Consider the following 27,534-nt stretch of genomic DNA (forward strand, 5'->3'; position numbering starts at 1 on the left):
TCAGCGGGTCTGCTACATTCACATCCGTGTGCACTTTGCATATATTTACGTCCTCCTCCTCGACGTAGTCGCGGATGAGGTTGAAGCGTCGTTTGATGTGTCTGGTCTTCTTGTGAAACCTTGGCTCCTTTGCTAAGGCAATGGCACCAGTGTTGTCACAGAACAAGGTTATAGGATCCAGTGCACTTGGCACCACTCCAAGATCCGTCATGAACTGCTTCATCCAGACACCCTCCTTAGCCGCCTCCGAGGCAGCCATGTACTCCGCTTCACATGTAGAATTTGCTACGACGCTTTGCTTGGAACTGCACCAGCTTACTGCACCCACATTAAGAATAAATACGTATCCGGTTTGCGACTTAGAGTCGTCCGGATCTGTGTTAAAGCTTGCATCGACGTAACCTTTTACGGCGAGCTCTTCGTCACCTCCATACACGAGAAACATCTCCTTAGTCCTGTTCAGGTACTTCAGGATATTCTTGACCGTTGTCCAGTGATCCACTCCTGGATTACTCTGGAACCTACCTGCCATACTTATGGCCAGGCTAACATCCGGTCTAGTGCACAGCATCGCATACATGATAGAACCTATGGCTGAAGCATAGGGGACGGAGCGCATATGCTCTCTATCTTCATCAGTTGCTGGGCACTGAGTCTTACTCAATCTCGTACCTTGTAACACTGGCAAGAACCCTTTCTTGGATTGTTCCATTTTGAACCTTTTCAAAACTTTATCAAGGTATGTGCTTTGTGAAAGTCCTATCAGGCGTTTTGATCTATCCCTATAGATCTTAATGGCTAGAATGTAAGCAGCTTCTCCTAGGTCCTTCATAGAGAAACTTTTATTCAAGTAACCTTTTATGCTCTCCAAAAGCTCTATGTTGTTTCCAATCAGTAATATGTCATCCACATATAATATTAGAAACGCCACAGAGCTCCCACTCACTTTCTTGTAAATACAAGATTCTCCAACCACTTGTATAAACCCAAATGCTTTGATCACCTCATCAAAGCGTTTGTTCCAACTCCGAGATGCTTGCACCAGTCCATAAATGGATCACTGCAGCTTGCACACCTTGTTAGCATTTTTAGGATCGACAAAACCTTCGGGTTGCATCATATACAACTCTTCCTTAAGGAAACCGTTAAGGAACGCCGTTTTGACATCCATCTGCCAGATTTCATAATCGAAAAATGCAGCTATTGCTAACATGATTCTGACGGACTTAAGCATCGCCACGGGAGAGAAAGTCTCATCGTAGTCAATTCCTGGAACTTGTGAAAAACCCTTTGCCACAAGTCGAGCTTTATAAACGGTCACATTACCGTCAGCGTCCGTCTTCTTCTTAAAGATCCATTTGTTCTGAATAGCCTTGCGGCCCTCAGGTAGTATCTCCAAAGTCCACACTTTGTTCTCATACATGGATCCTATCTCGGATTTCATGGCTTCTAGCCATTTGTTGGAATCTGGGCCCACCATCGCTTCTTCATAATTTGCAGGTTCATTGTTGTCTAACAACATGATTGATAAGACGGGATTACCGTACCACTCTGGAGCAGCGCGTGATCTCGTCGACCTGCGTGGTTCAACAGAAACTTGAACTGGAGTTTCATGATCATCATCATTAACTTCCTCCTCAACCGGCGTCGCAATGACAGAGGTTTCCCCTTGCCCTGCGCCACCATCCAGAGGGATGAGAGGTTCGACAACCTCATCAAGTTCTATCTTCCTCCCACTCAATTCTCTCGAGAGAAACTCCTTCTCGAGAAAAGTTCCGTTCTTAGCAACAAACACTTTGCCCTCGGATTTGAGATAGAAGGTGTACCCAACTGTCTCTTTTGGGTAACCTATGAAGACGCATTTTTCCGCTTTGGGTTCCAGCTTTTCAGGCTGAAGCTTTTTGACATAAGCATCACATCCCCAAACCTTAAGAAACGACAACTTTGGCCTTTTGCCATACCACAGTTCGTATGGTGTCGTCTCAACGGATTTTGATGGTGCCCTATTTAAAGTGAATGCAGCTGTTTCTAATGCATAACCCCAAAATGATAACGGCAAATCAGTAAGAGACATCATAGATCGCACCATCTCTAACAAAGTACGATTACGACGTTCGGCCACACCATTACGCTGTGGTGTTCCAGGCGGTGTTAACTGCGAAACAATTCCACATTGTCTTAAGTGAGCACCAAACTCGAAACTCAGATATTCACCCCCACGATCAGACCGTAGGAACTTGATCTTCTTGTTACGATGATTTTCCACTTCACTCTGAAATTGCTTGAACTTTTCAAATGTTTCAGACTTGTGCTTCATCAAGTAGACATAACCATATCTACTTAAATCGTCAGTGAAGGTGAGGAAATAACGATATCCGCCGCATGCCTCTACGCTCATTGGACCACACACATCGGTATGTATGATTTCCAACAAGTCACTTGCACGCTCCATTGTTCCGGAGAACGGAGTCTTAGTCATCTTGCCCATGAGGCATGGTTCGCACGTGTCAAGTGAATTAAAGTCAAGTGACTCCAAAAGTCCATCAGCATGGAGTTTCTTCATGCGCTTTACACCAATATGACCCAAGCGGCAGTGCCACAAAAATATGGCGCCATCATTGTTTACTCTAACTCTTTAGGTCTCAATGTTATGTATATGCGTATCGCTATCAAGATTCAATATGAACAATCCTCTCACATTCGGTGCATGACCATAAAAGATGTTACTCATAGAAATAGAACAACCATTATTCTCAGACTTAAAAGAGTAACCGTCTCGCAATAAACAAGATCCAGATATAATGTTCATGCTCAACGCAGGCACTAAATAACAATGATTTAAGTTCATCACTAATCCCGATGGTAGCTGAAGTGACACTGTGCCGACGGCGATTGCATCAACCTTGGAACCATTTCCTACGCGCATCGTCACTTCGTCTTTCGCCAGCCTTCGTCTATTCCGCAGTTCCTGTTTCGAGTTGCAACTGTGAGCAACAGAACCGGTATCGAATACCCAGGCACTACTACGAGAGCCGGTCAAGTACACATCAACAACATGTATATCAAATATACCTGATTTTTCTTTGCCCGCCTTCTTATCTGCCAGATACTTGGGGCAATTGCGCTTCCAGTGACCCATACCCTTGCAATAGAAGCACTCTGTTTCAGGCTTAGGTCCAGCTTTGGGTTTCTTCGGCGGATTGGCAACAGGCTTGCCGCTCTTCTTCGAATTGCCCTTCTTGCCTTTGCCGTTTCTCTTGAAACTAGTGGTCTTGCTCACCATCAACACTTGATGCTCTTTACGGAGTTCAGACTCTGCGACTTTCAGCATCGCAAACAACTCGCCGGGAGACTTGTTCATCCCTTGCATGTTGTAGTTCAACACAAAGCCTTTATAGCTTGGCGGCAGTGATTGAAGGATTCTGTCAGTGATAGCCTCTTGCGGGAGTTCAATCCCTAGCTCAGCCATACGGTTTGAGTACCCAGACATTTTGAGCACATGTTCACTTACAGACGAGTTTTCCTCCATCTTGCAAGCATAGAATTTATCGGAGGTCTCATACCTCGAGATCCGGGCGTTCTTCTGAAAGATAAACTTCAACTCCTGAAACATCTCAAATGCTCCATGACGCTCAAAGCGACGTTGAAGTCCCGGTTCTAAGCCATACAAGACTGCACATTGAACTATTGAGTAGTCCTCCTTACGCGCTAACCAAGCGTTCTTAACATCCTGATCAGCCGCAGCGGGTGGTTCATCTCCTAGCGCAGCATTAAGGACATAATCCTTCTTCCCAGCTTGTAAGATTAGCTTAAGATTACGAGCCCAGTCTACAAAGTTTCTTCCATCATCTTTCAACTTAGCTTTCTCTAGGAACGTATTAAAATTCAGGATGACACTTGCGTGAGCCATGATCTACAACACAAATATATTCAAAGTGGACTTAGACTATGTTCAAGATAATTAGAGTTTAACTTAATCAAATTATATGCTAAACTCCCACTCAAAAAGTACATCTCTCTAGTCATTTGAGTGGTTCATGATCCACTTACACTATCCCAAGTCCGATCATCACGTGAGTTGAGTATAGTTTCAGTGGTAAGCATCCCTATGCTAATCATATCAACTATATGATTCATGATCGACCTTTCGGTCTCATGTGTTCCGAGGCCATGTCTGCACATGCTAGGCTCGTCAAGCTTAACCCGAGTGTTCCACGTGCGCAACTGTTTTGCACCCGTTGTATGTGAACGTTGAGTCTATCACACCCGATCATCACGTGGTGTCTCGAAACGACGAACTGTAGCAACGGTGCACAGTCGGGGAGAACACAATTTCGTCTTGAAATTTTAGTGAGAGATCACCTCATAATGCTACCGTCGTTTCTAAGAAAAATAAGGTGCATAAAAGGATTAACATCACATGCAATTCATAAGTGACATGATATGGCCATCATCACGTGCTTCTTGATCTCCATCACCAAAGCACCGGCACGATCTTCTTGTCACCGGCGCCACACCATGATCATCCATCAACGTGTTGCCATCGGGGTTGTCGTGCTACTTATGCTATTACTACTAAAGCTACATCCTAGCAAAATAGTAAACGCATCTGCAAGCACAAACGTTAGTATAAAGACAACCCTATGGCTCCTGCCGGTTGCCGTACCATAGACGTGCAAGTCGATATTTCTACTACAACATGATCATCTCATACATCCAATATATCACATCACATCATTGGCCATATCACATCAAAATCATACCCTGCAAAAACAAGTTAGACGTCCTCTAATTTTGTTGTTGCATGTTTTACGTGGTGACCAAGGGTATCTAGTAGGATCGCATCTTACTTACGCAAACACCACAACGGAGATATATGAGTTGCTATTTAACCTCATCCAAGGACCTCCTCGGTCAAATCCGATTCAACTAAAGTTGGAGAAACCGTCACTTGCCAGTCATCTTTGAGCAAAGGGGGTTACTCGTAACGATGAAACCAGTCTCTCGTAAGCGTACGAGTAATGTCGGTCCAAGCCGCTTCAATCCAACAATACCGCGGAATCAAGAAAAGACTAAGGAGGGCAGCAAAACGCACATCACCGCCCACAAAAACTTTTGTGTTCTACTCGAGAAGACATCTACGCATGAACCTAGCTCATGATGCCACTGTTGGGGAACGTCGCATGGGAAACAAAAGTTTTCCTACGCGCACGAAGACCTATCATGGTGATGTCCATCTACGAGAGGGGATGAGTGATCTACGTACCCTTGTAGATCGTACAGCAGAAGCGTTAGAGAACGCGGTTGATGTAGTGGAACGTCCTCACGTCCCTCGATCCGCCCCGCGAACAATCCCGCGATCAGTCCCATGATCTAGTACCGAACGGACGGCACCTCCGCGTTCAGCACACGTACAGCTCGACGATGATCTCGGCCTTCTTGATCCAGCAAGAGAGACGGAGAGGTAGAAGAGTTCTCCGGTAGCGTGACGGCGCTCCGGAGGTTGGTGATGACCTTGTCTCAGCAGGGCTCCGCCCGAGCTCTGCAGAAACGCGATCTAGAGGAAAAACCATGGAGGTATGTGGTCGGGCAGCCGTGAGAAAGTCGTCTCAAATCAGCCCTAATTGCTCCATATATATAGGAGGAGGGAGGGGGGGCCTTGCCTTGGGTTCCAAGGACCCCCAAGGAGTCGGCCAAGCCAAAGGGGGGAGGACTCCCCCCCCCCAAACCGAGTTGGACTTGGTTTGGTGGGAGGAGTCCCCCTTCCTTCCCACCTCCTTCCTTTTTTTTTCTTTCCTCTTGATTTTTCTTCTCTTGGCGCATTGGGCACTTGTGGGTTGTCCCACCAGCCCACTAAGGGCTGGTGTGACTCCCCCAATGCCTATGGGCTTCCCCGGGGTGGGTTGCCCCCCCCCCCCCCGGTGAACTCCCGGAACCCATTCGTCATTCCCGGCACATTCCCGGAAACTCCGAAAACCTTCCGGTAATCAAATGAGGTCATCCTATATATCAATCTTCGTTTCCGGACCATTCCGGAAACCCTCGTGACGTCCGTGATCTCATCCGGGACTCCGAACAACATTCGGTAACCAACCATATAACTCAAATACGCATAAAACAACGTCGAACCTTAAGTGTGCAGACCCTGCGGGTTCGAGAACTATGTAGACATGACCCGAGAGACTCATCGGTCAATATCCAATAGCGGGACCTGGATGCCCATATTGGATCCTACATATTCTACGAAGATCTTATCGTTTGAACCTCAGTGCCAAGGATTCGTATAATCCCGTATATCATTCCCTTTGTCCTTCGGTATATTACTTGCCCGAGATTCGATCGTCAGTATCCGCATACCTATTTCAATCTCGTTTACCGGCAAGTCTCTTTACTCGTTCCGTAATACAAGATCCCGCAACTTACACTAAGTTACATTGCTTGCAAGGCTTGTGTGTGATGTTGCATTACCGAGTGGGCCTCGAGATACCTCTCCGTCACACGGAGTGACAAATCCCAGTCTTGATCCAGACTAACTCAACTAGCACCTTCGGAGATACCTGTAGAGCATCTTTATAGTCACCCAGTTACGTTGCGATGTTTGATACACACAAAGCATTCCTCCGGTGTCAGTAAGTTATATGATCTCATGGTCATAGGAATAAATACTTGACACGCAGAAAACAATAGCAACAAAATGACACGATCAACATGCTACGTCTATTAGTTTGGGTCTAGTCCATCACGTGATTCTCCCAATGACGTGATCCAGTTATCAAGCAACAACACCTTGTTCATAATCAGAAGACACTGACTATCATTGATCAACTGGCTAGCCAACTAGAGGCATGCTAGGGACGGTGTTTTGTCTATGTATCCACACATGTAAATGAGTCTTCATTCAATACAATTATAGCATGGATAATAAACTATTATCTTGATACAGGAATTATAATAATAACTATACATTTATTATTGCCTCTAGGGCATAATTCCAACAGGGGGGGGGTTCTACCACAGGATTGAGTTTATGGAAAGTGATCTGTCCCCAAAAAATTCATGTTTTTCTGTGGTTATGTGCACATAATAAGGTGTTAATTAGAGACAATTTGGAAAAGCGTAGACCTGTTGAAAATACTTCTTGCCTCTTTTGTAGCTGTAAAGAAACGGTGCAACATCTTTTGTTTGATTGTATCGTTGCTAGACAGGTATGGGGTTTCCTTGTGGAAACACTTAATATCAAAGATATTTTAAGTTTTGAGGATGTGATTGTACTTTGGAAGGATCATAAAAAGAATTGTGTGCTTAACATGATTATTGCTGCCTCCCTTTGGAGTGTTTGGAAACTTAGAAATGAAATGTGTTTTCAAGGACGAGTTTGGAGAAATGTCAACTGCATTCTTGCAAAGCTGGGGATTCATCTCGATCAATGGAATATCTTGCTCTCGGGTGCTCAGGCAAAACTACTCCGTGGATTCATCAGGCAATTGGACAGGCGGCGCGGGGAGCTTCTTCGCATTGCCTGGAGATGACCGTGGAGGGGCGGGATTAGATGTTATTTCTAGCCTTTTCCTTAGAGTCTTTTGAACTCCCAGTTTTGGTGGCTATTTTGGCCTGTAATAAGTTCTAGCGTACTTTGGATGTGAGGTATTTTTAGGCTACTGGTAGTTGGAGTTTCTTTTGCTCCTTGTTCAGGATTTTTGCTTGCTTCATTTTTAATAAAATGGGGCAGGGGGAAACCCCTTTCGTTCAAAAAAAGTCAGGTGGAGTGCTTTCTGCCCTCCCCCGGTGACCTTCAAAAAAAGATACATTATTATTATGGCTGCTGCATGCGAATGAACAGAACCAGCTCTCTGAATTCTGAAACATTGACAAATCGCTAAGACGAAACCGTACGTTCCATCAGCCGTCTCCTCGGTCGTCATCCTCCTAGTGTCCCGGATCAATGGACGAGGTGCTCCGGGTCACGCTCCGGCCACCGCTGGTCTGCCGCCAGCATTGGCTCGGAGTCACGAATCATGCATGAAATCTCAACATGCTGGTCAGCATGCATGCGAATATCATCACAAAATATTTCAGTACGCGAGGAAATTAGAGTCAATTACACATGTCATGGTTAAACTTGGCACAAACTGTCACTTTAATGCTAGAACTTGTGACATACAACAAATCGGTGTTGAAACTTGGCACAAATTGTTACTTTGATGCTAGAACTCGTGACATACATTGAAATGCAGAAACTTGGCGCAAACATACACATATGATGCTAATCACATTTGAATATGAAATTGACGTTGACTTAGAATGACAGCATGGTGTGGAGCCCACTATCACTGCCTGGAGGATGCAGAGGAGCATTTGTGGCCTATTTTGTTTTTCCAAAACTACCTCAATGAATCCTAAAACATTATACACTTGATGCTTATATTTAAATTATACAAATAATAAATACAAAAATTATCCACAAATATATATGATTTGTGTTCACAAAATTATACAATTCACAAACATTTAAATTATACAAATAATAAATACAAACATTTCTACTCATGATTTGTATTCACAAAATTATATAATTCAAATATTAGCCACAAATATATATATGTATGGGATTTAAAAATTTAAATGATGATTTTTAATTATAAAAACATTGAACTATAAAAATGTACATATACTTTATTGAAATGTTTGTGTAGTTAAAATAATTTTTGGAATGGTAATGTAAAAATATTTGTATTGTTATAAAATGTCCAAACATTTTTTTAATTCATACATACGGAGAAATTTCAACATAATTAATTCTAAGGATTAAAATGAGCAATAAAATGAGATTTACTAAATTAGTCCTATATGCATGGTATCTTGTCATATTCTAATCAGGATCCCTCGGATGCAGAATTAAACTTTGCACAGGAGATGGGGAAAACTTATCAAGGTAAGAGAAACATGAGGTAACTTTTTCTATTTTTTGCTCATATAAGATAATGCTCGAGTGTCGAGGTCACATAATGCAACATATAAGGGTAGAAAGTACTAGAGTGGCTAGAAGTTGCTTGCTGCTTGATTTTTATTCCATGTTCATATATTTGTTAAGTGGTTCCAAAGAAATAGCCCATGATGCAAAGAATCTTGTTGACATCATGGCTCGACCTCATAGGATCAATATCCCTAACGCTACGTTCTACTTAGGATATGCTGGATATGCATGTTGGACTGGGGTTCTTCCACCCTTCTGAAAAACCAGGTACAATCTTAATGAGTTTTCTACAAAAAAGTCTTTCCTAAGGCTGTCATGGAATTGTTGAGAGGTCCTTTGGTGCTTTGAAGAATATATTTAAGATCCTTGATTAGAAGCCAATCCACCCTTTGCGCACACAAGTTAAGCTTCTTCTTGTGTGTTGCCTTCTTCATAACTGGATCTTAGGGTTTGGTACTCTCTCCATCTAGTAATACAAGGTCACTTTGTTTTTCGTGTCAAACTTTGACTTATAATTTTCGTCTGCACAATATGGGTTATATGCCATAGAAGATATATTATCAGAATGTTATTTCAACTCCGCGTCCTGTGACATACTTCTTTTGGCATATAACTCACATTTTATTGATAAGATTGATGGTCAAAGTAAGAAATAAAAATATGAAGCGGCCTTGTATTAGCAGATGGAGGGAGTATTAATGATTATGTGTCATACGAGGATGATATGACGGCTGATGATATTGACCAAGTCCATAGTGTGCATGCACATGACAATGAAGCTTTGAGGTGCAAAAGGTTGGAGTGGACTGAGACAGTGTATTGATGAACTTTCCCCTTGATCCATATGACTGTTATAACTATCATCCGCTAGTAGACGTGCCTATCAGGTCAAACTACCCTTTATTTATTACCTAGGAATGAAAGGATTTTAATTTGAACGATAATGCCAGAGCTAAGGGCAATGCCTAACAACATCTCCAATAGTTGCTTCATAATAGGGAAGCAAAAGATGGTGGAGTAAAATTTAGGGCACCAAAAAGTGTTTTTTTACCAAAAAACTTCTGTCTTCAATAGATGTCCTATGATAATAGGGCACCAAATAGTGCACAACTGCTCCAACAACTCCATTGAAGTAGGAAAGCCGCACATTTGCTTATTCATCTCAAATTGCATACAAAATATCAAACACATCTCAAATGAATCCAAACTAAACTAACAACAATTTCATCTATCCACAACACTGAAATATTACATACTTCATCCAATCAACAACAAAGTTTAGGACACATTACAACAATGTTCATCACACAAATGCAACAAACATAGAGACAAAACGAAGAGCATGTTGCTTCATGGATTGCAAATATGAAGAAACAAGTCCTAGACATCCTAAACCTGCGTCGAAAGTACCTCTCTAGATAATTAGGTTTTGGGTCAAAGTAGTTGCGCATCAATCCTAAACCCGTAAAAACTCATGACCAAAACCAGAACTGCCATGCTCCGGCCTCTTGTTCTTGTGCATCGTCAAGACCAATGCAGTATATTCCTCCTCGGTCATGCCATATTTCTCCTCAGACGAGGAATCGTCTTAAAAGTTGGAGTGACACGAACTCGTCTACAATAGAAAACTCTCTATCAAGCTAATTCTTAGAGTGCATATCCAGAAAGTGCAAACGAAATATTTTACCATGTAGGAGCTCTGGCAAGCCCCTTCTGCGTGAGGATGGGAAAACGGTCGGCGGCTCATCGGTGGCTAGATGGTAGTGGGGCCGAGGTAAAAACTGCTAGGAAGGACCTTCATCGATGCTTGGAATGCAATGTCACTTCCGAAGCTTGTTTTTTACCGGCTTGGCCGCGGAGTTGGACAGCAAGCAGCAGTGCACCAACGGCCTCTAACCCATCTCCATAGGACGCAACTAAGCTATGAGTACCATATGGCCATCGACTCTCCAACGGTTGGTTGAAATGGCCCTATCAGCGCACCTTCATATCTGAAATCGACGAGGGCTCTAGCAGTCGTCCAGAGTAGTGGAGTGCAGCAGCTGGGTCGGGCTACTGCTCGGTCCTTTCGGGTGCTTTGCCCGTTTTCTCACTAACTCCCATTCTGCCATGATAAAGGCCTTCTCCATGCACTGCTCACAAAACCACGATGTGGTCACTCGCATGTTCTCTTCTAAGAATGCTTTGAAGACTCGTATGAGAGACTCTGGAGCAACCGATGTGAATGAATATGAGCGTCTTCCTGAAGCCCTTCCTTCCGACTTTAGATTCCCATCTGGCCCTGAATCGCTAATTTCTTTGACGAGGCAGGAGGCAATGGCACCCATGGTGATGATCGTGATGATGATGATCACTGATTGCGTGGGTGCTCATGGTAGCAAGAAATCCAAGGATTGCTTGCATGGCTTACCAACAAGAAATCCATGGATTTCTGGTCCTTCCGGACGACCGGCCTCCGGATGTATGTCTATGACCAGATATCTGGTGCCACTTCACTAGAGCCAAACTGTCGGATGTCCGATCCTTTCCAGACGATTGTGCACGGGACGGCCGACGTTCCGCGGACGTCTATTCCCTTGTCCCTTGTTCCCTCTGTGGTTGCACTGACTACTCCACTCTCTAGTGTTCGGACGACCGACGCTCGTCGGACGTCCGGGCCTTCTTTTTGGTCCGGGTGTGAGTAATTGTGCAGTTTAAGTGGCCTCCAACGACCATTTCCCCACTAGTAATATATATACTCTTCTCCCACTGTGGGTGACGGTTGTCCAACACATTGAAAAAATTACAAGAACACCTTTTTATCTCACTCTCTCTTGCTTACACCAAATCCTAGATTCCAAGTGCATTTGTGAGAATTTTTGAGTGTTGTTCCAATCAAAAGATAAATCATCTCTCTCCCTCCTCTCAACCAAAGGAATTCGTTATTTGAGTGTTTCCCTTGATCTTGTTACTCGTGGAGGTTGGAGACTCCTAGGCGGTAGGAGTTCTTCAAAGAGGAATCAAACCATTGTGATTTGACCCTGAAAGTTTGCGAGGGTTTGGAGATCACCCCAAGGTCTACCACTAATGGTTCAGAAACGCCTTCCTGGTGTTGTATCAAGGAGAGAATAGGGTGAGCCTTCATGGTGTTGGTGTGCCTTCGTGGTAACATCCACCTCTCTAAACGGTGACGTAGCTTCCCTCCAAGGAAGTGAACATTGACATACATCCTCGTCTACCAGAGTTGTGGTTATCCCAACCCTAGCTCCTTACTTGTGGTTACTTGTCTCTTCATGTTTCACTTGCTTCATATTGTGTTTGTCTATCGTATTAGTTGCTTAACTTGTGTACCATACTTGTCCCCGTATCGACTTTGCAATTGTTAGGCTCACTTTCATATTCCGCATTATTGCCTAGAATTGCTAAGTAACAACTAAAATTTGTAATTGTACCTATTCAACCCTCCACCCCTCTAGGTTCATCTCGATCCTTTCAATCACAAAGTTAGGCTATGAGAAACCAAACATCCAGTATTTTGAATCTTCATAACCTTAATGTGGAGTGTTGTTAACCAAATGCCATGTATGAAATCACCTCTGTGTGCAATGTCGGCATCCAAACGAATTGCAGAGCATGGCTTAAGCCCTGGCCTCGGCATAGTCTCCACTGCATCAAGACGGGCAAAATTGTGGAAACTCGGTCGATAACCAAACACGTCCTTGAAGTTTAAGTGTGTGCATGGAGTTAAGACATCATAGGAGATTTGGGGGTGGCGATGCAAGCAAGAGAAAAGCGAACAATAAACGATACTATCAAAGTGTTTACTATAGGAAACTAGACGACAAAAATAATGACACGCCTCTTCTAGACGATGATCGGCGACTCAGAGCCACCAACATGTCACAACCAAAATTGTAATGGAAACATGGTTCACAAGTGTTTCTTTTTTCTCCGGACAAGGACACGAGAGAAATCTCGATAGAAAGTCGGTGTGAGGGCCACCGGATTACGATCCGACGGCTCGACAGCCACCAATTGGGCTTCTCATGTTTACGCGTGCTCTATAGGAAACTAGATGAAAACGGTAACATCATGCCTCTTTTAGGCAATGGTCCGTGCCTCCGAGCCGCTGACGTACCACAACGTGGAATGTAACTGATATATGGTCCGCAAGCGTTTCTTTCTCCTCCCGACGAGGAGGCACGAAGAATGTAACGGAGCTACGGTTCGCAAGCGTTTCTTTCCCCTCCCGACGAGGAGGCGCGGGAAATCTCCACATAAAATCGGCATGGGCCATCGGATCGTGATCCGACGGCTTCCCCTCATGCTCCGTTTTTACCCCACTAGCGTTCAAATCGTTTGGCGTGCACACAGACACACACGCAGCACGTGACTCATCGGGCGCTGCCAGCCCGGAAAAAGATGGAAAAAAGGCCCTGAAAACGGCAGAACGGGAAGCACTACTAGTAGTACTCCTACTCGTGACACAAACACAATCCGACGCCGCCTCCAATTCGCGGCCGCCACAATATCCATCCAATCCCCAAACCCCCCGCCGTCGACCCCAACCAATCCGCCGCCCCTAAACCCTAGACTAGAAGCCGGATCGATCGACCGAGCAATGCCGCCGCAGTTCCCCACCGGCGGCGCCAGGCCCTCCTCCGCCCACGCCTCCACCGGCGGCGTAAAGAGGCCGTCTTTGCACCCCGCCGCGTCCTCCCTCTCCCCGCCGCCGACCAAGAAGATCGCCCGCCCGGCGTCCGCGCCCAGCCTCCCCGCGCTCTGCAAGAAGGCCCCCCCTCGCCCGACGCCCTCGACCGCGGCCAGGCCGCGCCCGCCGCAGCCCCCGGCGTCGGCGGCGAGGGCCGCCGGGCCGCCCAGGAAGACGACGCAGCGCCCGGCCGCGGAGGCGGAGGCGGCCCCGGGCCGCGCGGCCGAGAGCGTGCACCCGGCGCGCCGGCTGGCGTGCGGGACGGCCGTGTACGTGCGCACGCGCTACTACGTGGTGATCGCCGACGGGACCGGCAGGTGCTGCCTCCTCATCTGGCTCCCGGCCAGGGTCGTCTCCTCCTCCGACGCCTACCACTGCAGCGTCAAGTACGCCGCCGACCTCCACGCCATGTTCGCCGGCAAGATCGTCCGCGTCCCCGTCGCCGACGTCCGCGTGGCGCCCAACCACCGTCCCTCCACCGCCCCCGCCAAGGCCGCCCAGAGCCAGAGGCCCCAACAACAGGCGCCATGAGCCGAGTTGACACCGGCCAATTCCAAGAATCGGCCCCAAGAGCCCCGGCGAAGCCAAGAAACGCCGTGCTTGCTGACTGCTGCTCATCAATCCCATGGGCAGATCGATCAAGATAGCAGAGGCCTGATTGTGCCTAGATTTTCCTTTCGTTTCAGTTCTTTTGCTCGTCTTGACTCGAGATTTTGCAGCGCCCAAATCGGCGGTATGAACTAACGTACAGATGTCTGAGTTAATCTTAGTTGATCAGCACATTGGCTGCTCCAGTTTCGATTCCTCTGTTGGTCAGTCCAGTTTTGATCTCGATGAGGTGAATGATCCTGCTTATACAATCTTGTCAGGTGAAAGCTAATCTTGCTATCCCGCTTGAGGAATTTGTTTCCTGAATCTTGTCGACTGAAAGCTATTCTGGGTATCCTGCTTGAAGAAATTGCTCCTCTTCTTGTCATGGGGCGCAATCGTCTCTGTTTTCCAAAAGCTATTCTGGGTATCCTGCTTGAAAGAATTTCTTCTTCTTTTGGTCATGGGGAGCAATCATCTCTGTTTTTCGAATTGTGTGATCACGATTATCAGCTACTGTTCTTACGTTTCATCTGTCTTTGGTTATTCGATGTTTTGTGTTTAAAACAGATTATTCTTTTTATCCTGTTAAAAAAAAAGGAGCTCCTCTTATCTTGAATGGTGCAAATGCCCGCCATGTTTGAATTACATGATCATTTCATCAGAGGTTTCAACATTCGGCAACCACAATTTAAACACAATTCTCAAAGAGTAGGGATGTCCTGATTATGTCGGAATCTGAATTAAATCTGAGCATGTGTTGACAGTTGACTGCACATTCGGTTCAGTTTCGCTTCTCTTGTTGATCTTCAATTTTGATCTCGCATATACAATCTATATGTTTCTCGATTGTGAAAACGGTTCTTGCTTGAAGTTTTTTTTTACTGGGATGCAATTGTCTCTGTTCTTCGAATTGCGTGATGACATCGCTCGATTATTTTCTCGGTTCGTGAACGTTTATTCAATTCAACGGGACTATATTTTGGTCGTTCCGATTAAACAGGGTTTCATTGCTTTCAGTGCATTAGCTAGCCTAGCCTGTGTTCCGAATTACCTAATATATCTCAATCTGGAGCAGTCAATCTTCTGATTTCAGTTTTTGATTAATCTGTTAAACAGCCCGTAGGTTCCAGTTTTGATCTCGGCGATCTTGCTTATATTCGATTGGAAACCTAATCTGACCACAGGAATTTCAGTTACCTCTGTTTCCCGAATTGCGCGGTCACAATTATCAGCTAATGATGACCATGTGAATTCAAACTATACCAGGCATCTCTGTGTTATTTCCGTCAGCCTCGTCATCAATCGAAGATGTTGATGCTGGTCAATTTTCAGACTTGTTGCTTTGAATTTGTGCAGATCACTAAAATGAACATGTCGTTAAACCTTCAGCTCCCGCGTCACACAAAATTCATGATGCGAGGCATGTCCGATTTTGGCATTTTCCGTTGAGTGGTTAGTTATTACATTTTTAACAGGTTTGGAGAAAACATATCCGTGTGCATTTACTTGGAGTTTTCAAAAATTCAAAAGCCATATTTTTCCAACTATGCATCGGAATACACATCCGTTTTGAAAAAATAAATGATTCCTACTGAATTTCAGTTGGCAACAGAAGGTTGGGAGTGCACTTCGATGGGACCAAAGGGCCAATTCAGTGAGACTGAGGTTATAGGGCTTAGGCAACGGATATGCCATCTGTAGCTCGGTGAGTCCGGATCGGTGGAACGAGTTTGACTTAAGATTTTGACATAGTGGAATGTGGGAAAATGTTTGAGCCTTTTGAAGCATTATCTCCAAGCACTTGAACAGTAATACCATTATCATGACCTCGTCTCCTTTTAATAGTATTTGATTTTCCTATGGAGTCAATATGTGGATCACTCAAATGTAAAATGAAGAGTCTTGAGTCTTTGACCAACACTTGTCAAACAAATAGAGAAACTTATCTTAATTTTGTACTCCCTTCATTCACAAATATAAAACGTTCTAACTTTTTCAGAATGTATATCAACATGTTTTAGTCTGATTATTCACACATTTAAGTTTGTATATAGTTCATATTGAAAATGTCCAAAACATCTTGTACTCCCATGCCCTATAGGGTCAGGCATGGGTCTGGTAAAGGTCAACCGACCTAAGAGCATCTTGAGCAGGTCCACTTTTTAAAAAAAAATGTATAACAAACACGATTTAGAAAAAACACGTATAGAAAAAAAATCGAGGAAGTTGACATGAAAATGCCCTTCATCAATCAGTCCTTCTGAACCGAAAAACTTTTAGGGTATCATCCTAAAAACATCCCATCTTCTATTTCTCCAACACATGCCACGTCACTGGGTCGTTCCACGGCTGCCACACGCAATCGGATGTTAGATCTCCTTCGGTCATCAGGGCTGCATCACCTAGCCACACCACCACCGCCTCAAAGACGCAGGTGAACAAAGATGCGCCTGAGTCTTCCGTGTACGTGTGCGCATGAGAGACAGATACTTAGTCACTAACAAGTGGGGCATATTTGCCACACGAAGTACATAGGGAGTTGTACCTATGAAACCCAATAAATTTATTAGGAGAGTCTCTAAACGCACTTATAGATAAAGGTTTTTTAGGAAACTACTGGAGATGTTCTCACTCGATTGCCACTCTCCAGCAAATGTTTTCTTATTATTACTCTAAATTATATTTCTCAAATGGAAAACTATTTTTCCTAAAAAAATTAAAACACATACAAAAAACCGTTTAAACAAGTTAAAAAGTATTGATTAATTAGAAAGAATGTTGATACCATTCAAAAGATGTATTTGACATTTTCAACATATTCACAAGTTTTGGAAATTGTTCACTGCATTTAGAAAATGATATGCAGTGTAAAGATATTCACGTAATTCAAAAAAGAGTACTGTACCATTCAAAAATTGAATAACGTGTGGGGAACTAGCTCGAACTGAATGGAAAAAGTATGGAAACATAATATTTAAAAAATGCCATGCATTGAAAAAATTTCACGACATTTACAAAAAGAATACAATGTCAAGAAATGTTCGTGTATTCAATGAAAAATTTAGACAATGTAATAGAATGTTAAAAAATTTGAAAACAGCACTAAAAATATATATTTTTATAACCTGTAAACAAATGTTCACATAATTCAAAATAAAATGTTTCATACCATTAAAAAATAATCACCTGAAGTTTCAAAAAAATTTCACACGTTTCAAAAAATGTTCATGACATTTAAAAAAAGACTATACAATGTGAAGTAATTCATGTAATTAAAAAAGTGTTTCATAGCATTCAAAAGAATGTACTTAATTTTTTTTAAATGTTAATATCTTTCAAAAAGTAAGTATGTGCCATGTTTTAAAATTTTAGATTACATTTTTTTGGAAAATATTCACCTCCGACATATTCTAAAATTTTATGAAATTAAAATACATATTGGTTTATTTTACCTTTTTAGGTGTTTATCATTTATGCCACTAGCTAGTTGTGTCCCAATACTCGTTTTGCCATTAGAATTTACAACTGTTCAAAAATGACAGTCCCGTTGGATGCTTGCTCATAAATGCCATTAGATGCCTAAAAAAATTCATTTGTTCCATCAGATGTTTGTTAAAAATGCCATTAGACACTGTTGCTAGCATGTCAAACCTGTTGGCCATGTTATATAACCAAAATACCCATAGAGCCCCATGTTAGCTTTCTTTAACTCACAAAATATAAGTGTGGCTCCACTAGGGACTGAATAATTTTCTAAGAAAATAAGAACGATGTCGGAGATTGTTTGGGACCCACACTTTACATAAGTAAGATAAAGGGAGATTTGAAATGTGGATCCATGGGTATTTTGGCTATATGTTATGGTAAACTGGCTTTGAGCTGACAATAATGATGTTTACGCATTTTGAGCATATTTTTGAACGGTTGAAACTCCTAGTGCCAAAAACTGAGTAATGAGACATAACTAGTGGTATATTGTTCTATCATTCAGAAAATTGGTTCAATATGCATTTGAAAAATGTTTAACACGTATTTGAACAAATGTCGATAACAAGTATTTGAAAAAAAATGTTAATCATGTATTTTGAAAGTATTCAATATTATTAATAATGTTATGGTATGCCTTAGTGGTTACTGAAAACATGTAACGTAGTTCACGTCCCAAGTTGGATTCTCGGTCGATTGTAATTTTTTAATTCTTCTCGCCAATTTTCTGCAGTGCCCTGTCGTGGGCCGGCCTATTTCAAGCTGTAGCGAGCGCCACTTCCCCTTTCGGCGCTGACTAGGGACTTCCCAAGCAAGGCCTCTCATCTCCGCTACTATATCATTCCAGTCGCTTCTGATTGCAATGTGGCGATTGATGATATTAAGCAAGGCAGTGCACGGTGTATGACGCAATTATCCAAGAGATTAATGATCATTCAGTAGCTTTTTCTTAATGTAATTTCATTCATAAGTTTAGAAGCTTGAATACCGAGGGTTATGATTTAGCAGAACATGCATTTATCTTTAGGGGCTGGCCGTTATGTTTGGTTAGGCCAGCCCAGCACTTTTAATTTCGTCCCTGTAAACACTATAATGAGTGAATAAAGTTTTACGAAATTGTCTTAAAAAAAATCCGCTCCTTTTTTCTCTTCTATCCTAGTGAAAATTCTATTTTCAATAACAAGCAACTATAATGTGCCTACATGGCTCAGAATTTAGGTTTCAGTAAAAGAAATGCAGACTACATGGGTCAGAATTTCAGGCCTTGACGAGCTAGGCCAGATTTTAAGGGTCTCGTTGATTGGTATATTTAAAAACACGGGAGTGGAAAAAACGTATTAATGTTCATCTCAATCCTACAGGACAGCGCCCGCAGCAACTTTTGCTTTGATTTCATCATAGAAGAAACAAAGGATTTTTTGACAGAGATTTGAATGAATGCTAGAAATCCTATGGGAAGCATACCTAACCAAACGGACGGCCCGACACGACACGGACATGCTAAACGTGCCTGGCACGACCCAGCCTGCAGGAGCACGTTTAGCAATTGAGCCTTGCCGTGCCGGCCCAAGTGCTACACCTTCAAACCCAAGCACGGTCTGATAACTAAACGGGTCAGCATGTCGGCCCATTTATTACGCTGGAGCTGATGGGCCATTTTTAAGCTTATTGGGCTGTATTTAAGATATATATACTCCATATATATTAATTTTTCAGAAAATACATAAAAAAGCGATGCCGTGTTAGCCCGCATTCCCAGTCTCTAGGCCTAGATACGGCCCGTTTAGGTCATGCCGTGACTAAAGAAGATGCGTAGGCCTGAAATCATGGTGCAATGAATATCGTAGATAGAGTGATTTCGATCTCATATAGCTAGCCCTTTTGAAATTCTTGGTCCTCAGATCTGATACCATAACCAGCATCTACCGGGTGAATCATAGGAACGAGAGTCGCTTGTTTGACCCGATGGAAAGCTTTGAACGAATCCGGTGGAAGTGCCTCACTTGGTTGGGCTTCGATAGGTGGAAATGGGAATGGGATCGCCCGAGAAACCATTGGATCTAGGAAATTGATTCATTGTTCTGCCTCTCCCACTGGTGGTGGGTGGCAACCAAAGGACTTGAATCTAGCGTTTCAATTTGTAGGACGGGAAAGAAACCTCATCCTTTGGTGCACACTAACCGCCCATGGCAGGCCGCGCCAACATGCTCACGAGCTGGCCGTTTGGCCAGCTATAATGGAAGGTAGTGAAAAAAAACATCCTATACGTACGATTCAGATCAAACAACCAACGTACGAAAAAATCCTAAGAATTATAATCATCATAAATTAAATTGTAAATCCTTTGAATCAACCAGCAGTGTGTCATCATCAAAAGCTGCTAAGAGGAATCCTTTGGCATCATGGTGATTAGCTCTTTTTCTATACCTTTTTTTACGCTCATAAAGTTAAATGATCATGTTATTACTACATGTTTCACCACGCTGCATGCAAATGCAATCAAACACAATTGTCACAAAGAATGATGCAGAAATCATTCTCAACAGGAGGAACATATTGATATCAAGCTCAGCAAATGAACGAGGACCTGAATGCAATCTAAGCATGCCTAATGTTACCAAGACCACACACTCAGCACAGCAGAGCCTTGGAGCTCCGGTATACTGCGAACCAACCAACAAGCCAGAGGTATGCAATCATTATCAAAAAGTAGCTAAAAAGAATCCACTGGCAACTCAGCATTCATAACTCGGATAAAAACTCAGGAGAAACTAAAAGTTTCCAACTGCAGCAAATACAGAAGGCCTAGGAGAGGGAGCAAAACAGGGCCGTCATAGAAAACCATGACCAGGTAGCAATTCGGGTCAAGTAAAGATTCTCTATTGGTGGGGCGGGAGGAGTCTATGAGATCAGGCTTTCGTCCCCTGGGGCTGGCGGAGTCTATGAGATCAGGCTTTCGTCTCCTGGGCTACCTCCTCAAAAGTCTCCCCTGGAACGAGCTCCGGAACGTCGTCGTCATTCTCCTCCTTGGGCTGGATGGCGCCTGCAGCAGCCACCTGCTTCTGCATCTCCTCGGCGATCCTCTTCAGGTGCTCCATGTTGTCAGGGCCTGCAACAAATAGACAGATTTTAGAACCATGCTGGTGTTTCTTTTATGCTGCCTACAGTACATAACAGGAACTAAACAAGCATCCATGTGTCAAAGCTAGAGAAAGAACACCAGAGAGGCAATAAACAGGATGACTATCAATTGCCAATTAACGAGCATAAAAACACTAACCGTCAGCTCATTTCAACTGAGCTGAGCAAAGGAAGGAGAAGTATAATGCAAGAATGCAGCTTCATACAGGAAAGACAACAGGTAATGCGAGTCACTCAACAGTTAATAAAACGGAACAATCGTCAATTAATACTACCTATTCATAAAACAGAGATCATAAATTTTATGCGCAATTGCCAGTACACACTTATAGATCAACTTTAAGATTATTAACCTAAACTATTTATTGGCTGGTCTCACCAAGTCACACAGAGTAGCATACTCACTGGACAAATAATAAAATGAAGTCAAATACTTGAAGCCCAAGTGCCAGCACAGGCTTATAAATCACCTTAAAAGGTTATTAAACTAAACAATTTATTGGATGGCCTCAGTAAGTCAAAGAGTAGCATACCCAATTGGTTGATGATAGAAGGAAGAACATCTTGTAGCTCTGTCAAGTCAAACCATGAATATAATAAGTAATCACAAAGACAACATATTAGGATACACACGGGTTTTTGTAGCAGACATGTCAGGAAGGGCAAACCAAAGTGCATAGCTTCACATTACAAAGACTAATCAGGTGCACAGAGAAATGTGTAGGATGGCCAAAGTTAAAATGAGCATGTTATAAACTTGTTCAAATTGACTAGGACTAGTAAGATATCACAGTCAATGGATCTCAAAAGGATGTAAATGCAGGTTAGCTGTGCATTAAAACGATTGATAAAACTACAACAGGTGCCAATCTAAGAATGATATAACTCGCATCATCATCATGAGCAAATGATAGGGAAGTGAGAGGGATCCATACTCTTGGTCTGGGGAGTCCCACTGACCACCCATGTGTTTGCGGCGATGGACGCTTGCACTGCATCGACAGAACAGAAACAAGTCAGTAATCCCCATCTGCGCATCCACATGACAAGCAAGTAATATATGCAGCTCATTGAAGAGCGCCGTCACCTTTGGGGTTGAGGAACTGGATGACGAGGTCGTCCTTGAAGATGTTGACCTCCTCGATGGCCGGGATGGTGTTGACGCCCACCCTCTTGAGCGTGCTCTGCAGCCGCTTGTCGTCCGTGGTCGCCGTCTTGTGCACCGCCTTCTTCTTCCTGCACCGAGAGAGAACCACAACCAACGAGGCAGATTAGATTAGCGCTTGAAATCCCAAGCTTTCTCACAGATCGGTCGCGGAGGACCTACCGGCGGACGGTGCCCTTGCCGCCGGTGCGGACGGCGCCGGCCATCTTCATGAGCCTCTCCTTGTTCATCTGCGGAACCAACCACCAGACAAAGAACCCGTGAGATCTCTGTCCCTGGCAGGGCGGGGCGCCTGATCTGAACGCGCGATTGGAGGGGAGGGGAGGGGCGTGGGAGGAGGAGGGGGACAGGGACTGACCTTGCCGGAGCGGGTGGGTGGCGGCGTCGGCGCCGGCGGGCGGTGGGGTTTGAGCGAGCGGCGGGGATGAGGGGGATGAGCGGCAGGGGCGGCGGCGCAGGGGAGTCGCGTTGGTTTTGAGGGTGGATTATAGGGTTTTCGTTTTTGCGCACGGGCCCCTGGTTGTTTCGTCCTTTGCACGTTGGCCCCCGATGTGGTGGGCTGGGCTCCGGCCCGTGATGAAGCTCCTTTTCGAAAGGCCTAAATGTGTCTGCCTTCCGTTTCCCAAAAAACAAAAATGTGCCTGCCTTCGTCTTCTTCCCTCGGAAATCCATTCACCAGCTAAAAAGTGTCTCCTTTCCCTAAAAAAAAACCTAAAAAGTGTCTCCTCGCGTCCCCAACTGTCACAACCGCATCCCCCTGATGCGGTGGACAGTGGCGTGTGGGCCAGGACGTGGCCTCATTGGTCAGGGTTGGGTTATAAGTAGGTGTGTGTTGGACAAAGAAAGGTATCTGTAATGTATGAGGCTCTTATTTCTCCTCTACACCCTTTTCCTTCACCTAACTTCTCTCTATCCTCACCTATCTCTGCAATAAAGCAAATTGAACTCATTTTCAATTCTTCCATGTACCGATCCTAGATCTCTGGGTCGTTACAAACTGGTACTCAGAGCCAAATCTGATCCCACCCTCCCACAATCCGTCCCGGCTCGTTGCTCTCACACACTCTCGATCGGATCCTAACATCCATCGCTGCGGGTGCGGGCTCACCTTGGTGCCCGGCGCGAAATTCCCAGCGGGGTTGATCTGTTTTGGAGCGAGGCGACGGCACCCCCGACCAAACCTTCCGCCCAGACCCACCAGATCCTCGACGCCATGGTCGAAACCTCCAGGGACATCAAGTCCCTGCTCGAGTCGTTGATCAAGCACGTGGACGTGGGTCAACGCACCGCCGACAAGCACGTCAAGGCTCAGCTCGCCTTCAACGAGCAGGTCTCCAGCGACCTCGCCCATCTGCGCAAGCAGGTGGATCTCACCCAGTCCAATGTCGATGAGGTGCACCATCGCCGCGAACAGCCGAAATCGACAGCGCCGCCGTCCCCGCGCCGCCGTCCCTGCGCCACCAGCCGCCAGCATCCGTTGTCGTTCCCCCTCCGGAGCAGCCGTTTGTGCCCCTGGACAATGTTGGGCCACCGCTCATCGGGACGCATCCGACCGCGTCGCTCTCCGGGGCGGCGCAACTGTGTGCCCAACAAGAAGCCTACCAAGAGGAGACGCGGGACACCTACATGGTCAAGCCGCCCAAGCACTATGTTCCCAGGTTCGACGGCTCGGCGCCCTACTTGTGGATCGATTGGTGTGAGTCCTACTTCGAGCTGTATCGCGTGTCGCGACACAACTGGGTGACCATGGCGTCGCTCTACATCGAAGGGCACGCGGCGCTCTGGCTGCACGCATTTCGTCAAGCACATCGCGCGCTAGGATGGCAGGAGTTTTGTACCGCAGTCAAGGAGGAATTTGGCCCCGACGAGTTCGAGATGGAGATGCACAAGCTGCTGCAGCTGCGCCAGACCGACACTGTGGCTGCGTACCGAGAGGAATTTGAGGGCCACATGCACCACCTGCTGGCATTGGATGCGTCGCCCGGCCCCAAATATTTTGTCACTCAGTTCCTGCTGGGACTTCGGGATGATCTTCGTGTTGTGGTGCATTTACAAGCACCGTCCAGCATCACGCGTGCCTTTGTGCTTGCTCGTGTCCAAGAGGAGGAGATGGACATGCCTAGACCGCGCCCACGACAACATTCTATGGGCCGGCCACCACCACCAGCACGCCTGTCGGGTGCTCAGCGACCGGCCGCGGCAAACGACGAGTTCGCGTAGGAGCGCCAGCTGCGTGATCACCGGCGCGCCCATGGCCTCTGCTTCAAGTGCAGGGACCGCTACTCTCGAGAGCACGGATGCAAGCAATCTACACAACTGCTGACCATCTAGTTGGGAGACCATTGTTGGGGAACGTCGCACGGGAAAAAAAATCCTACGCACACGCAAGACCTATCATGGTGATGATCATCTATGAGAGGGGAGATCGGATCCACATACCCTTGTAGATCGCTAAGCGGGAAGCGTTAAGAAACGCGGTTGATGTAGTCGGATGCTTTCGCGATCCGAATTGCAAGCATCCCACGAACTCCGTCCCGATCTAGTACCGAACAAACGGCACATCCGTGTTCAGCACACGTACAACTCGATGACGATCTCCACCTTCTTGATCCAGCAAGAGAGACAAAGAGGTAGCTGAATTCTCCGGCAGCACGATGGTGTGGCGGTGATGGTGGTCGAGCTACTCCGACAAGGCTTCGTCGTGCCGTACCGAACTAGCTACGGGGTGTCACAAAGTGGTGGAGGGAGAGAGGGCTGCATTATGGCTTGGGTGCCAAAAGCCTCTCTAACATCCACTATATATATGTGGGAGGGAGGGGTGGCTCCCTAGGGGAAAATCCCTTGGGTTCGGTCGGCGCAAGAGGAGAGGGAAAGTCCTCCTCCAACACAACTTCGAAGGTGGAGTCCTCCTTCCCCAATTCGGTTTGCCCACCTCTCCTTTCCTTTTCTCCTTCTTTGGCCGAAGTACCCCTTCTTGGGCTGGTGCACCACCCTTGGGCCTCTTTGGTTCTCTCCCGGGTGGATGGCCCCTCCCGGTGGAACTCCAGAACCCATTCGTCACTCCCGGTACTTTCCCAGTAATGCCCGAAAACCTTTGATATGTCCCGAACGTATCTATAATTTCTGCTTGTTCCATGATCTTTTGGGTGACATTGTTATATATTTTGCTACACTTTTATATCATTTTACACATATTTGGACTAACCTACTAACTTAGTGCACCCAGTGCCAGTTTCTCTCTGCTGATGTCTATTTTGTAGGGGCTTTTACCCAATTTTCCGAAGCCCGAAAAAATCCAGAAAAATATATAAAAAAACAGCGAAACAGAAGCTTCCGGATCACCTAAGGAGGCCCAGAGGGGGGGCCAGGTGAAAAGACCTCGATGACACCTAGAGGGGGGGTGAATAGGCTATTTAAAAACTTCTTCGGATTTGGCTTGAAACTAATGCGGAAATAAACTAAGAGGGTACTTGTCAAGCACAAATCCTAAATGCACTAGGCAGTGCAACGTGTATCAACAACACGATCTACCAAGATGGACACAATACAGTTACTAACAAGCACAAGTAAGTTACACAAACTTACTTGAGCTATATCACACGACAAGTAGGTGAACACCACAAGATACTAGATCACACTATATCACACGATATATCAAAGGCTGCAAGTATGAACGTGTGGATATAGAGGGTATGCTTGAATGATTAATCTTGTACAAGAAATAGTCAACACAATATAATGAGCACAAACAATATGCAACGCATGTATGCTCAAGTAACACAAGTAGACCACAAGTAAGGAGTTAGGGTTAAAGATAACCAAGGTCACTGAGACGAAGATGTATCCCGATGTTCACTTCCTTGGAGGGAAGCTAGTCACCGTTAGAGAGGTGGATGTTACCACGAAGGCACACCAACGCCACGAAGGCTCACCCTATTCTCCCTTTGAGATAGCACCACGAAGGCGTTTCTCAACCACTAGTGGTAAGCCTTTGAGGTGGCTTCCAAACCCTCACAAACTTTTCCGGGGGGTAATCACACGGATTGATTCCTCTCCGAAGAACTCCTACCGCCTAGGAGTCTCCAACCTCCAAGAGTAACAGGATCACGGGGAATGCTCAAAACTTGCTCAAATCTCAAATAGCTTGGGTTGAGAGGAGGAGAGGGAGACGATCTATCTTTTGATTGGAACAGCTCTCAAAGGGGCTCACAAATGCTCTTGGGGTCTAAGATTTGGTGTGAGAAAGTGTGTGTGAGGTAGAAGTGTGTTCTTATGAGGATAAGGCTGTGTTGGGCAACCCTCTCACGAAGTGGGAGGGGGGTATTTATAGTGGGGAGAGAAAAACAGCCGTTGGGGACACTTTAAGTCACACAGGGTCCGGACGTCCGACAGTTTCCGGAAGTCCGGGCGTCCGCGAGGGGTCGGTTGTCCGAGGCGTGTAGATATCACTGAAAATACTGTGAATTGAACAGCGACCGGACGTCCGGAGAAGGCCGGAAATCCGAGTTATTCGACTCAACTTCTACTGGTGGGAGGTTCCGGATTTTCGAAAGGGGACGGACGTCCGGCCCTCGGACGTCCGGAGGGAGCCAGAAATCCGAGTTATAGGGTTCAAGTTCTTCTGGTGCAGGGCTCCGGATTTCCGAAGCCTGTCGGTCGTCCGACCCTTGACCGGCCCTCAGACGTCCGGAGGGAGCCGGAAGTCCGGGTTATATGGCTCAAGTTTCTCTGGTGCATAGTTCCGGAATTCCGAAGCTGGTCGGATATCTGGGCCTCGGACGTCCGGAGGGAGCCAGAAGTCCGAGTTATATGGCTCTGATTTCTCTGGTATAGGATTCCGGATTTCCGAAGCAGTCGGTCGTCCGGCCCTCGGATGTCCGGAGGAAGCCGGATGTCCGAGGCACTGGTTCTGTTTTCAGATAACAGCAGAGTAGTGGAGATGTGGTCTGAGCAGAACAGTGGAGATGTAGTTTGAGCAAGTTCATCGCAAAACCTGTGATCCCCTCTTAATAGTGCGGGATCCCTAAATACTCAAGAATCATAAAAGGGGTACTGATGATCCATACTTGAGTGTATACTTTTATTCGCTGGTCATCACTCCGCACAACTAACGTCAAAGGAACTCATACCTTTGAGTTAGCCCTTTCACTTGAGCTTGATGTTGTTGTTCCTTCTTGGCTCAAGTTGAAAGCAAGACATGATGAAGTCTTCAAGTAGCTCTCCCATACACAATGTGGAAAGCCTAGCTTATGTATTCATCTTCATTTGTCCACCATGTGAGCATCCACAAGAATCAAGCATGTAGTGCTCAGGAATGCTTATCTTGATCTTGTCCTTGTTAGCACATGAGCTTATCCTTATCAACACATGATCATTAACAATAGTTTCAATGATATATTCGTGATGATCCACTTGAACTTGCACACCACAATCTTGATGACGATCGCCACTTGACGTCATCCTTCATGGGTTGTATGAGATCTTCCT

At 45.3% G+C, this 27,534-nt stretch overlaps 1 protein-coding gene across 1 annotated transcript; it reads right to left on the bottom strand.

Annotated features, from left to right (window-relative positions):
• Positions 1-20,430: 20,430 nt before the first annotated feature.
• Positions 20,431-22,526, bottom strand: LOC123395122 (nascent polypeptide-associated complex subunit beta-like). The gene is made up of 6 exons (XM_045090058.1): positions 22,406-22,526; positions 22,210-22,277; positions 21,970-22,118; positions 21,818-21,874; positions 21,416-21,454; positions 20,431-20,850 (listed from the first exon to the last, which is right to left on the bottom strand). Exons 2-6 carry the CDS (start codon positions 22,275-22,277, stop codon positions 20,690-20,692), a joined length of 474 nt encoding a protein of 157 aa, XP_044945993.1. The 5' UTR covers positions 22,406-22,526; the 3' UTR covers positions 20,431-20,689.
• Positions 22,527-27,534: the final 5,008 nt, after the last annotated feature.

This window comes from Hordeum vulgare, chromosome 5H, assembly GCF_904849725.1.
Source record: "Hordeum vulgare subsp. vulgare chromosome 5H, MorexV3_pseudomolecules_assembly, whole genome shotgun sequence".
Taxonomy (NCBI): Eukaryota; Viridiplantae; Streptophyta; class Magnoliopsida; order Poales; family Poaceae; genus Hordeum; species Hordeum vulgare.